The 12,980-nt window shown below is 34.1% G+C and overlaps 1 protein-coding gene across 8 annotated transcripts in view; it reads left to right on the top strand.

Annotated features, from left to right (window-relative positions):
- The window catches only part of CCDC91 (coiled-coil domain containing 91), a 311,062-nt gene that overhangs the window by 243,082 nt on the left and 55,000 nt on the right, over window positions 1-12,980 (top strand). For all 8 annotated transcript variants that reach the window (XR_015721662.1, XM_045811835.2, XM_087855733.1 and 5 more), the window contains one exon: window positions 10,488-10,601. Coding sequence is in view for 7 of the 8 variants with exons in the window: in XM_045811835.2 (XP_045667791.1) it covers window positions 10,488-10,601 (114 nt within the window). In the remaining variant the exon portion in view is untranslated. The remainder of the gene's footprint in view (window positions 1-10,487; window positions 10,602-12,980) is intronic.

Here is a 12,980-nt window from a genome sequence, read left to right on the forward strand (position 1 = left end):
TATAAATATAAAAAAGTATTGTGGGCAGACCAGTAACAAAGCAGGAAACGTTGTCAGAACTATAGAAAGAATTGGAGTATTTAGTTCAGAGAAAAGAAAAATAAAAGATATGGTAACATTCTTCACCTATTTGAAGGACTGTCATAAAATGAGGGCTTTTTTTCTATTTAATTGAGGGGGGACATGTTAGAAGAAGTAGGTAAAAAAATTAGCTCAGTGCAATATAAAGCTATCAAATCCAAGTTATCTAGCAAAAAAAGGTATCATTTTTATCCAGGATTGTGAAGAATGGAGTAGGTGGAGGACTGAAAAATGTATGTATTGAAAATATAATTTCTACTGTCATTTTTTTGGTTTAGGGATCTCAGTTTCTGTTTTTGTGTCATTATAGGTACATGGCAGTTTTCAACCCCACAGATTTATAACTAGTTACTAACATTCCAAAAATAGGCCATTCTTGCAGTCATTGAAAATGCTCTCTTAGAAATAATTACTGTAAAACCCCTTTTACAGTATTTATATTGCAGTTTTTTAAACATATAACTTAAGTATATAGCTGTGCATACCTGCCTCTCAGACTGGTTCTGGGGATGAAATGGAAATATACATCACTGTTTTGTTAACTTTAAACACCAGATTATCACTGCTTTTGTAATTTTAGTTTAGTACCTTTTATATTATATTTTGCTTAACTCTGCTGTGTCTTTCACACACAGATCTCTGTTAGGTCCCAGAATCTCTAATTTTAAGTGTCATTACTGAGTTTTATTGACCCAGCTGAAATTCATTCGCTTACTTAGTGTAGTGTCTGGAACATAGTATGTGGTGGTGGTGCGCAGATGGCTGCTGGTGTTTTGATATGTTAGTATTACTATTATTATCATTATTATTACAACCATCGTAACCACCTTTGTCATTTTAACGCCTAGTAGAGTGCTAAGAATAATAAGCAATGAGTGAATGGATGTTTCTTGTGATTACCTAAGGCAGTAGTTTCCAAACTGCACCGAGCTGCCCTGGGATGCTCAGTGAACTTCCCAGGGTGCTGCAGGATATTTTAAATATTAGAGGGCAAGGCACAGATACTTAGGATCTTCAGGAAACCAGGTAAACTACTAGGTTGAGAATACTAATTTGTCTTCCATTCCTTTCTAGTACATCATATCATAGTGAAGTTAGGTTTGGGGGTTGCTGTGATAAAAAGCAGGTACCATGCAAATATCCACGTGGAACAGGAAATGAGAGTGTCATTGTCTGATCTTGCGCCAAGATTTAAGGAGCTACGCAATTCTTGCTAAGTACAGAATTCTCATGAATAAGTAATTTGGGTTAAAGATGAAATTAAAGTATTTGTATCTCAATTTTTGTGTATCATCTTTCCAAATGGCTGCTATGTTATGACCTAACTAGTTAGTAAATGAAACAGTTAGGTATTTCTTTTGGCCTGGAGGGCACCATAGAAAAATTATTGAGGCTGTGAACTGAGAAAGTTTGGGAAGCTTTAGCCTAGAGTGTACCCACCATACAGGTGCTCTGGGGAACACAAATATAAGTTACAATCCCTACCCTTCAGTAGATTTTCTTGGCATTGGGGAAACGAATTCACTTATTTATTGAAGATGAATTATGCATCTATACTCTGTACCAGATACTGTATTAGAGTTCTAGTCATAAAGAATATGAAGTGTAATAAATATAATCCCTGATTTCAAAGAGATCTCACGTTGGTAAGATAAGTAAAGCAGTTATACAACTGTGAGCTATGGAGTGCTTTGAGATATAAAATATAGGGTACTCTTTGAGTACATACAAGGGGTGCTAAACTCACCAACCTGTGAGAAGATGCTGAAGGTCTAAGCATTTTAGGGAAGGCTACAGATGACGATGCTCAAACTGAGTTGTGCAGAAGGAGTACATTTGATCATCACAGGAGGAGCCTAAGGGGACATGACTTCAACCAGAGAGAGCATGGCATGTCCAGGGAACTGCATAGCAAATACTTGCTATGTGCATGACAAGTGGTAGTTTTTGCAGAGATTACAAACCTGAATGAAACTTGGCCATTATGTTCAGGAACCTTACAGTGAACTAGGGAGGAACCTTACAGTGAACTAAGGAATGTGTCAAATGTATAAATTGCTCCAGTGTGAGGAAGAATGATATAGATGACAAAGCATATCGGGCTTAGGCATTTGATAGAAATTGTAATAGTGGTTATCTCTGGTGGGCAAAAGCATGAGAGAACTTTCTGCAGTATATAGGTGCTCTTTATCTTGATCTGGGTAGTAGATGAATGGGTGTATATGTATGTGAAAATCCATTGAGCTGTACATACTTAAGGTTTATGCATTTCAATATGCGTAAATTTTTTTAAAGCTAAACACAAAGGAAAAATAATATAGTCATTATTAAAATAGTTATTTACTTAAAATTGTGAGAAACATCTAAGTGATTCTTCAAAGGAAAATCATAGTCTTAAATACATATATTAGAAAATAGAAAAGACTGGAAAAGAATGGGCTAACACCCAATTTACTAATACAGTTCGAAAAGAAAGAATAGGATAATCCAAAGAAAATAGAAAGAAATAATAAAGTTTATGACAAATTTATAACGTAAATTGGAAGGTTTCAGAATATTATCATTTCTTAAAAGACATTAAATTCACAAACCTTTGACAAGATTGATAAAGATGTTATTAATAAACATTGTTGGAGGTTGAATAAAGTGACCTAAAATAGATGCAATACTAATTTTAAACATGATACAAGCAATATAAATGACTTACTACCAGTCAGGTGTAAAGCTTAGATGAGAAACTTATCAAGAAAATTATAAATTCCAGAGTTGGAGCAAGAAGAATTAGAAATGCAGAATAATTCTATGGCTATAGAAGAAACTAGAGTCTAAGCTATTCCTGTATCTCTAAAAATAAATGTAGATACATACTCTTTTCCAGTAGATGAAACTTAATTCACCTCTTCCTGAGCATTGGCCGGACTTAATTGTTCAAGTCTAATTGAGTAAATTATAGAAAGAGAAAAAAATGTTAATTTTATAGCCAGAGAAACCTGGCAGATACCATGTTAACCAAATGATCAAGGTTAACACAGCCAGCGATAAATTATGTTTAAGGCCACATTCCCCTGATACAATATAATGAGAAGCATGCTTCATCTCTACGGTATTCTTCCCCCAAATCATAACCCCAGTCTAATCAAGAGAAAAAAGAGATAAATCCAGATTTCTTTAAAATACCTGAAAAGTGCCCTTCAAAAGTGTCAATGTCCTAAAGGAAAGACTGAGAAACTGTCAGAAATTAGAGGAGACTAATGAGATACGGTGTCTAAATGCAACATTTTACCCTGGATTAATCCTGGAACAGAAGAAAGACATTAGTGAAAAAGCTGGTGAAATACAAATAAAATCTGTAATCTATTTATTATTATTGTCTGATGTTCATTTCTTATCTTGATGAATGTACCATAATTGTGTAAGATGTTACTGTTAGGGGAAGTTGGATGAAATGCATATGAGAACTCTTTTTTTTTTATGTTCAGTTAGCCACTGTATAGTACCTCATTAGTTTTTGATGTAGTGTTCAGTGACTCATTAGTTACATATAACACCCAGTGCTCATCAAAACATGAGAGCTCTTGAACTACCTTTGCAAGTTTCTGTAAATCTAAAATTATCTCAAAATAAAAAGTTTAATACCTTTTTCCTAACACATATCTTGTTAAAAAGAGCAGACAGAATACTTGTTTTTATCCACTCCTTTCTAAAACTCCACTGAAATAAAAACTCTAGTGAAATGGAACCCTACACTACAAACTGAGAAGGTCAATATATATCGTAGAAAGTCCTAAAGGCTTACTTGTTTGTTGCACTGGAAACTTCTGGAGGTGGGAATGAGGGTGAGGACTCTACCAGGAGGAAAGTTGGAGAGTCTGTTTAATAAGCCCCCACGCATTTCTTCCACTTCTGACAGAAAACGGGGGTTAATTCTCTGGAAAAAAATAAAATGTAGGGTCTCTAGACCAGGGATCACCAAAGCAAAGTGGACTTGGGGTTGGGAGGAGAGCAAGGTGAAAAGTTTCATGCTGCTTATGGAGAACCTTAGCCATTTTTCCTACCCCAGCTCTCAGAATGCTGACCACCAGACAGGAAATTGGAAGATTCTTTTCTGAGGAATTTAGACAGCCCAAGATAAAAGACCTAAATATATTGGTATCAGAAATTGCCCCAAGGAAACAACCCAGCCAGATTACTCTGCTATTAAGATCAGAGTCCATAAACCACAACTGCAAGCACAGAGATGTTACTCAGCATTTTAGTGCTCTCCTCTTTAAACATGAGCAAATAGTCAAGTATGAACAGATAACTTCCATGAAAAAACATTCTGTAAAGTGTGGAAAGTTAAAAAAAAAAAAAAATCTACCGTTAAGGTTCTTAAGGGTAAGAGAAGGTTTTACATGTATGAAACAGGGAAGAGGATACTATTTTTCAGTCAAATAAAAGATTAGAAATCTAAAATATAGTAGAAAGTTAAGGAAAAAAAAGATGAAGCTGTAGAAGTCTTCCAGAGACAAGGGTGTAAAAATGCAAAGACAAACGAACAAACACAAAACAGAACATAGGAGGGAAAAGAGTCGAAAATTAGCCAATCAGTTTAGGAGGTTCATGGGCTGAATCAGAGGATTCTTGAAAAACAGAAAATAGAATGCAAGAAATAACATAGTTTTAGTATTATTATTATTAAAGTAAATCTTCCAAATTGAAGGACACAAATTTCTAGATTGTAAGACCTGAGTTTCTAGATAGACCTATAATTAGATTTGTCATGAAATTTTTAAGAAATGAGGATAAAGAACATTTGCAGAAGTTCTTATAGAATGAAAACCTTACATCATTGAGGAGGCATCAGCATGTAATCAGACTTCTCAAAAATCTTTAAAACTACAGAAATTTCCAAGCTAGAAATCCACACTTAGCCAAACTATAAATTAAGTGTGAGGGTAGAATAAAGTCATTTTTCAGACAAAGGAAATCCTGAAACTTTTATTTCCCGTGTGCCTTTTCTCAAGAATCTCCTGCAGGAGGTGCTCTGTCAAAACCTGGGGCGCCTGGGTGGCTCAGTCGTTAAGTGTCTGCCTTCGGCTCAGGGCGTGATCCCGGAGTTCTGGGATCGAGCCCCACATCAGGCTCTTCCGCTGGGATCCTGTTTCTTCCTCTCCAGCTCCCCCTGCTTGTGTTCCCTCTCTCGCTGGCTGTCTCTCTCCCTGTCAAATAAATAAATAAAATCTTTAAAAAACAAACAAACAAACAAAAAAACAAAGGCGTAAACCAAGAAAGAAGAATTCAATGGTATTGAGAAAGCTGGAGTTACAGTTAAAGAGAGGTATAGTGAATTTCCAGAAATATACCAGAGAGAGATCCAGAATACACAGTTATGTAACAGACTTAGAGAACAACCAATCCAGTTTGGAGATAAGTCCACGAGATATGTCTCCAAGAAGATAAACATAATAGAAGGTCTGATATCTTTGAATATAGTAAGAAGATGATATTTAGACAATTAGATAAGAATTTGGGAATCAATTCATAATGCTTATCTGCTCAGGCCAATATAATGTGGCTACAGTAATATAGGACTGTCAGAAGATATTTCCCTCTTTCTTTGGCAACTCTGTCCAGATGCTAGGTAAAAATCTCTGAGCTAGTCTGCTGGAGAATGGGAGACCGCAGGAAGGAGAAACAAGCCTTCCCACCTGAGGCCACTCTGCAGTGACAGCCACATCACCCCAACAGTTGATTTCACATATGTGGAAGATCCCAGCCAAGACTAAAAGAACTGTCCAGCTGAGCCCAGCCCAGATGGTCAACTTGCAGAAGCATGACCTAAATCAGGGATCAGCAAGCTTTTTCTGTAGAGGATCATATAGTAATAATTTTAGGATTTATGGAACAAGAGGCTTAATCAAGAATATTATGTAGATGCTTACATAACAAGAGAAGAAAAACTTCACAATTTTACTGATGAAATTCAAAATATAATAATTAGTTATTTATTTTAGAGAGAGCACATGAGTGGGGGAGGGCAGGGGGGGGGAAATCTCAAGCAGACTCCCCACTGAGCATGGAGCTTGACACAGGGCTTGATCTCAGGACCCTGAGATCATGACCTTGAGCCAAAACTAAGAGTCAGACACTTAACCAACTGAGCCATCCAGGTGCCCCAATAATATTTTTTAATAATCTAGTAACAATAGAATTCTCTTTGGGGAAGATAACATTTTGCTTAATTGTGGTTCAAAGTTAGATATCCCTATTATGAAAAATGCTTGCAAAACTCATTAATGCTGATATGTTATGAGATTCTACATATTTCATCTTTACAAGTACTGATATCAGTCAATGAGCATATGATTTTAATTGAGCATATTCACTACTTGAGAAACATTTATAGAATTAGGTTATTCTATTAATATTTTACATTTAGCATATCATTACAGTGTAGATTTAATTACTTCCAATTGAAAGCTAGGTGAAAGTTTCTCAACTGCACAGTAAATAGATTTTGAAATAAGACATTTTATTTGCATTTGCATCAATGTCTGAAAAGCATTGATGGAACTGTAGTTTAAACTCACAAATTTGTGTAGGAATGGATGTCTGACTTTTTTCAGCTGTAAGGCAGCTTGACTTGACTCATGATTCAAACGCTCATTTTCTAAGGTACATTCTCACAACCAGGTGCAACATTTTAAATAATATATAATTATGAAATATGCATACATTGTGTATAAAAAAAAAGAAACAGTTGCCCCAGAGAATTTCTGATTCTATGATTTATAGCCCACAAACCGGAATTGAGTTGATTGCTGAAATTTGTTCCGTAAATAATTTAACTGTGTTTTATAATCCTTAACTAGATTACACTGCAAAAGAACAGACAACCACAGATCATTTATTAGTTCATGATCCTATGATTACTGAAATGTATGGTAGGTTAATGGATACTGAAACATAACTATACTTCTAAGCAATAAGGAGAAATTAAAAATCTTAAATAAAATGTTGCATAAGCGTTTAGCCCTAAGTGATAGTCATCATGACGTGTTTCATTGTTATAGTATAGAAACTGATTCCAATCATTCGGTTTTTTTAAGAAATTAGTATAATAGAACTCTTTCTTCCACATTTAAAAACTAGCTATATAATCTTTTGGGTATGATTTCTTACATAGATCTTATTTTTATTGTCTATATTTTAAATAAAAATATTTAAGATATGATGAGAAACTTAACTGATATATTTTGGTAAATCATAACATATACGCAAATGGATGTTTTTCCCTTCAAACTGTTGACCTTACAGCAGTGGTTCTCAGCTGGTGGCAATCTAGTGAGCAGATGCCAGACATGCTGCTTTACCCCAGCATATTCCCCCCACAACTCCCAGCGAAGAATTGTCGACAATGCTGAGGCTGAGAAACCTGCCTTAGAGAATATACCATGTTCCAATGTTGTAACCATCACTAAAATATTCTGGAAAATACTCGTTGTAATCACCTATTTGAATATACTCATTGGTGGCAAATCTTCACTCCTTGGGAGGTATATTTTATTTTAGACTAATTTTCATGTCTCAGAGGGAATTCAACAAAACATCCAGGCAGATATTCACAGGCACTTTGCATACATGCACATAAAATTCACTAATTTTTTCCAACTAAGTCAGCATTTGGTCTGATTAGAAAGTGGATGGCTTAAACTTTACTTTTTGTATTATATTCAAAGGAATTTATGTATTGGCAAGTATTTTCTAAAGACGGATTTCACAACCTCGACTGTCATCTAATTCCCAACTGGAGAGGACAGTTGAATTAAGAAACTTTTTTTGAGGGGCGCCTGGGTAGCGCACTCGTTAAAGCGTCTGCCTTCGGCTCAGGGCGTGATCCCGGCGTATCGGGATCGAGTCCCACATCGGGCTCCTCTGCTAGGAGCCTGCTTCTTCCTCTCCCACTCCCCTGCTGTGTTCCCTCTCTCGCTGGCTGTCTCTATCTCTGTCAAATAAATAAATAAAATCTTTAAAAAAAAAAAAAAAAGAAACTTTTTTTGAAAATGGTTCTTTATCAGCTCAAAAAACAAAGAGGATCCTCAAAAATGTGGATTGAGCAGATAATAAACTCTCAGCCCCCCAAAATCCAATGGAAGAACAGATTCGCTAATTCTTCATGTTTTTCTGCACATATCCCTTTTATTTAAATTGAGGTTTTGGCTCGTCACATTTATTGATACCACCCTGGCTACGTAGAAATTCTGGTTGATATTTAATGTGACATGGATTTGTCTTTTACATTCAAATAATCCAGGTCTGCAGTTCTTATCTGCAGTCCTAAAATTTCAAAAGCTCTGAAAGCTAAGGGTTTTATAACGCAACTGTTGGCAAAACCTGACCTGAGCTGATGGGAAGCTTTTTATACTTTTAATTTACCCACATAGTGTGAATGTTCATACTCTCTGCTATAGAACTATCAATGTGTTGTATTTCAGGGGGCTTATTAGTAAGATTTTTTACCTTTCCAAAATATGAAAAACTTTAAATTTCAAATTAGTGTGAAACCAGCAAGAATTGTAATAGTAGATGATTTTATTTTAAATAATTTTATTTGTTCTCATTTTTGTCTTTGAACATTTATCATGGGTTTTCAAATCTTTCCAGATAATTAAGGAAACGACGTAGTACTCTATTATTTTATCAGTGGAACTAAAGCTTATGGTATTCAGTGATTGAAGGTAAAATGGTAACATTTTCAAAGTTACCACCATTATAGGGATTTGCAGATTTGTGACTTCATTTTCTATTTTAAGAAAGGAATCCAAAAAATAATGAGCATACTAGTATTGAAGTGGAAAGAGGTGATATGATCAGGCAGATGATAAAAGATCGTATGTATGCTGCTAATATTTCTATGAAACATGCTGAATATCACATAATAATCTTTTTAAAATACAGAATAAAATTAGATGTCATTCTCTCTCTAATAAGCAAAGGCTTTAAAAACTAATGAGACTAAATGTAATCAAGGATATAAGAAAACCGCCATTTCCATGGACTGCTTATTGAAAAAAAAATATGTACAAAGGTCAGAAGCTACAAGAGAACTCGAAAATTATATCCTTTGTCCAAAATGATTCTACTTCTTGAATTCAACCTACAGAAATAACTAACATACACCACAAAAAACATTATATGGATGCTCATCACTGCTTTATTTTATTAAAAACAACCATAATACACATGAATAAGGATTGACAAATTCTTACATATCCCTGCAAGGAATGTAAATCATATTATGAAGGACTGTATAATGGGTTAAAGTATTCAAAATATATTTTAAGTGTAAAATGCCAGTTAGAAAATATTATGTACAGTTCGAGCCCCACCTTCTTTATACCCAAGTGTGAAGATGTGTGTGTTTTGTTTTGTGTTCATAATTTTCTGTATTTTCAAATTTTCTACAGTAAATATATTTACAGTAGGAAATTCTTAATATTATTTCATATTTCCTGGGTTATATACACATATCTAAAATTAATTGGGGAAAGAAAACAAACAAAAACAGGTATACACTACAAAGTGAAGAGTCCTCACGACTAACAAAATGAAGCAAATGCTCCCGCAAAATGTCAAGGCATTTTCTAACTGATCACCTGTAAAAGAAGGATGCTACGTTTTAAATAAGTGCAAGTTAAAGAAGTTTACTTTATGGCATTTATCCAATCCATGATATGCTATTCTAGCAGAAAATACACTTTCTGTAAAGTGTTGTATTTGTTTTTCAGAATTTTAGCCTTTTTTCTCCTTATCTGAAATTCTGAAATCTCCAAGGTACTTGATGAAAATTTCAGTAAAATAGGAAGTAGCACTTTTCTCCCCAGATTCCTCATTTCAAATATTAGCACACAGGGTGGAATTTTTACCTCTTATTCATGGTGTCCAGCTCTTAACATCTTAACCTGGCAGAAGGACCAAACCAGCTGTAAATCTTCACCCAGACCACACTTGATTACTGTATGATGGGAAAATTAAACGTGAATAAAACAGCTAGAGCATTAGGGTGTTCTTGGAAGAATAAACACAAGTTGGAAGGCTTCTGTGGATAGCGCAAAGTACAGGAAGGCAATCAATCATGTAAACATCAAAGGAAAGGTTGGTAAGGAAGCCATTGGAGTCTGTCAGGCGCTCCCTGCAGTAAATGGCTTATTCCATTCCTTTTCCCTCTCACTCAGTTTAGAAAAATGAATTCTGTGGAATCTCCAACATCCTAAAAGAGTTTGCAAATTCTTATTCCTGTTTAAAGATACACTTTGAATGGAATGAGCTCAACCCATCGCAGAGGAGTTTTAGTGTATATGAAATGGACACAAACATGTCATAGTGTATACCTCCCTGACTTTTTTCCTTCCTCCCACAAACAGGAAACTGTTAAGGCAGCAATAATAGAAGAGCAGAAGCGAAGTGAAAAGGCTGTGGAAGAGGCAGTGAAGAGAACAAGAGATGAATTGATAGAGTATGTAAAAGAACAGAAAAGAGTAAGTATCCCTCGAAGGGCTTTACTTTGTGCTTCCATAAACTGAAACATTGGCTTTCATACAATAACATGACATTTTAAAATATTTCAAATGTCCTTTGTCATCTAATTTAAGAGTCTCCAAGATTCTTTTTCTGATATAATTATATATTCTGATAGTTCTATCTTTAAACGTAAATTCCATCTGTCAACAAAAAGCAACACTGAATAACTTCTTGCTAGACTCCTAGAAATGACCTATAGCATATCCAACTTAATTACCTCATGAAGAAAGTAGACAGTTTTAGATTTTTAGCTTTTTTTGCCATAAGTTTGTTAATTTCTTACACTAGTTGTTGAAATTTACATACATCCTTTAGGCCTTCTGACTGTGTTAACACCACTCTGGTTCTAGTAGACTTATACAGTTAGCAAGTTAAGGTTCTTCTGTCATAGTTCCATTTCAGAAACATAATTCAGAATATGCTTCAAAGAATTCAAAATACATATTGAAGCCTTACAAAATAAATGCCACTTCAGTGCTGTGTGGTCTTATTAAAGTGTGAGTTTGAGCAGTGGCTGAAAAGAATGGGTCAAACTTAATTTGTAGTCTTTTCAACAGATCTTTAGTCTTAAGTAATATCTTAAACACATAAGATGTTTAATGGAATCTCTGGAATAAACATATTCTAATATAGTACATAATAAGTTATATAATAAATTTTCTTATACACAGTGTTTTATCTTTTATTTGTATGTTTGGTATACCATGTTGTATATTATAAAAGGAATATATTTAAGGATTATATAATATATAATATGAGGTATAAATATGTAATATAAACATTATATAACATTTACCATGTGTGTTATGTTTTATATAACATATCATAAAAGTATGAATAAAGCATAAAACAGTGTGTGTATGAGGAAATTTGACACATGATATCTAAACTTAATTGGTGGTCAAATAGCAAAATAAATAGAAAATGTAAGATTACCCTTCAGTTGGCAGTTAAGTAAAGGCTATGAGTACAGTAAAAGCACATGACACCAGCTTAATTCCACACTCTTAATTTGAAGTCAAATTTGATATGATAAAAAGAAAATTCTCACCCCTCAGTAGCGACCATTAGGTTTCAGCAAAGGAGAATTTGTCAGCAGAGTAAAAATTGCTAATTAAGCTTTCCAGGTGAATTATGCATTCATAGAAGCATTTTGTGTGGGATTATTATAAGGAAAAAAACCCAGAAACTTCTCCTAGCATTATTATTTTTTTTTTTGCTAATGAAAAATGTGCTTTTCAGATTAATATTTGACATTCTCTTTTTTCTGAAGTTTACAGTGTGATTCTAAAAGTTATTCCACTCGTTACTAGATTCACAGAAAATTAGAACTGATTTAATCAGTAGACTAGTAGGAAGTTGATTACTTCCACTTGGGGATTTGGGGGTTATTTTTATAACACATTGTGGAATACTTTTAATATTTGAATGTTTCCATCTCTTCAAACAGAAAAACTATAAAAAAGGAAAATGGATAAAATATCTGAAATGGAGCACCAACTAATTACTAGACCTCTTTTTTATATAACTTTTTAAAAAATTAGATTCTCTATACTCTTCTTCTTTCCAAAACTAGATTTCAGTATTTCAAGTTAATTTGAATGAATATCTTTGGGCTTGGAAATTTTTCACAAAAAATAAGATATCTCATAGCTTATAAAGTCATAGTTAGAAGAAACAAAAGTTTTTTTAGCAAATTCATAATCTTCTTGTCTCTTTCCAAAAGACTAAATTAGGGCAACTCATCTCTACTTCTTCCTTTGTAAGATGGATTTCTATTTGCATCAGAGAAGAACACTTTTCCAGAACAAAAATTTTCCTTTCTCCTCTCCAGCTTTTTTTAACTAGAGAGTCAATTTGAGATTTTTAGCATTAGACACCTCAAAAGCCCTATAGACCTTAGTTCCAACTGGGCTTACAGTCCAGTCTGTGAAGTAATCTTCCCCTTTTGAAGTTTTCAGAAATCTTTGAAGAAGAAATCTAATGTTGTGTTAGTTCCTGTCTTTATATGTCTTTTGTCCTAAACAATTTTTCCTTTGACATCATCTTACCCTTACCAAATTCACTAAAAAGCTGAAATGAAGACTCTTTTCCCTACATCATTCCCTTTAGTCTTTTACTTTTAAAAGATAGGGAAACACAGAATGAAAAATCCAAATGCTTAACTTTTCAAATAACTTATAACTTGTCCTACAGGATAAAATGCAGTAGAATCACGTATCACCAGAGTGAATAACGTTGCTTTTTCTGTGTGTCTGTAGTCAACAAGTTTTTAATCAGTTATCCAATCCTTTTAAGTATTGCTATTATACCATGAATTAAAATTAAAATTGTAG

Source organism: Ursus americanus, chromosome 25, assembly GCF_024610735.1.
Source record: "Ursus americanus isolate L20-20 chromosome 25, mUrsAme1.1.p, whole genome shotgun sequence".
In the NCBI taxonomy this organism is placed as follows: domain Eukaryota; kingdom Metazoa; phylum Chordata; class Mammalia; order Carnivora; family Ursidae; genus Ursus; species Ursus americanus.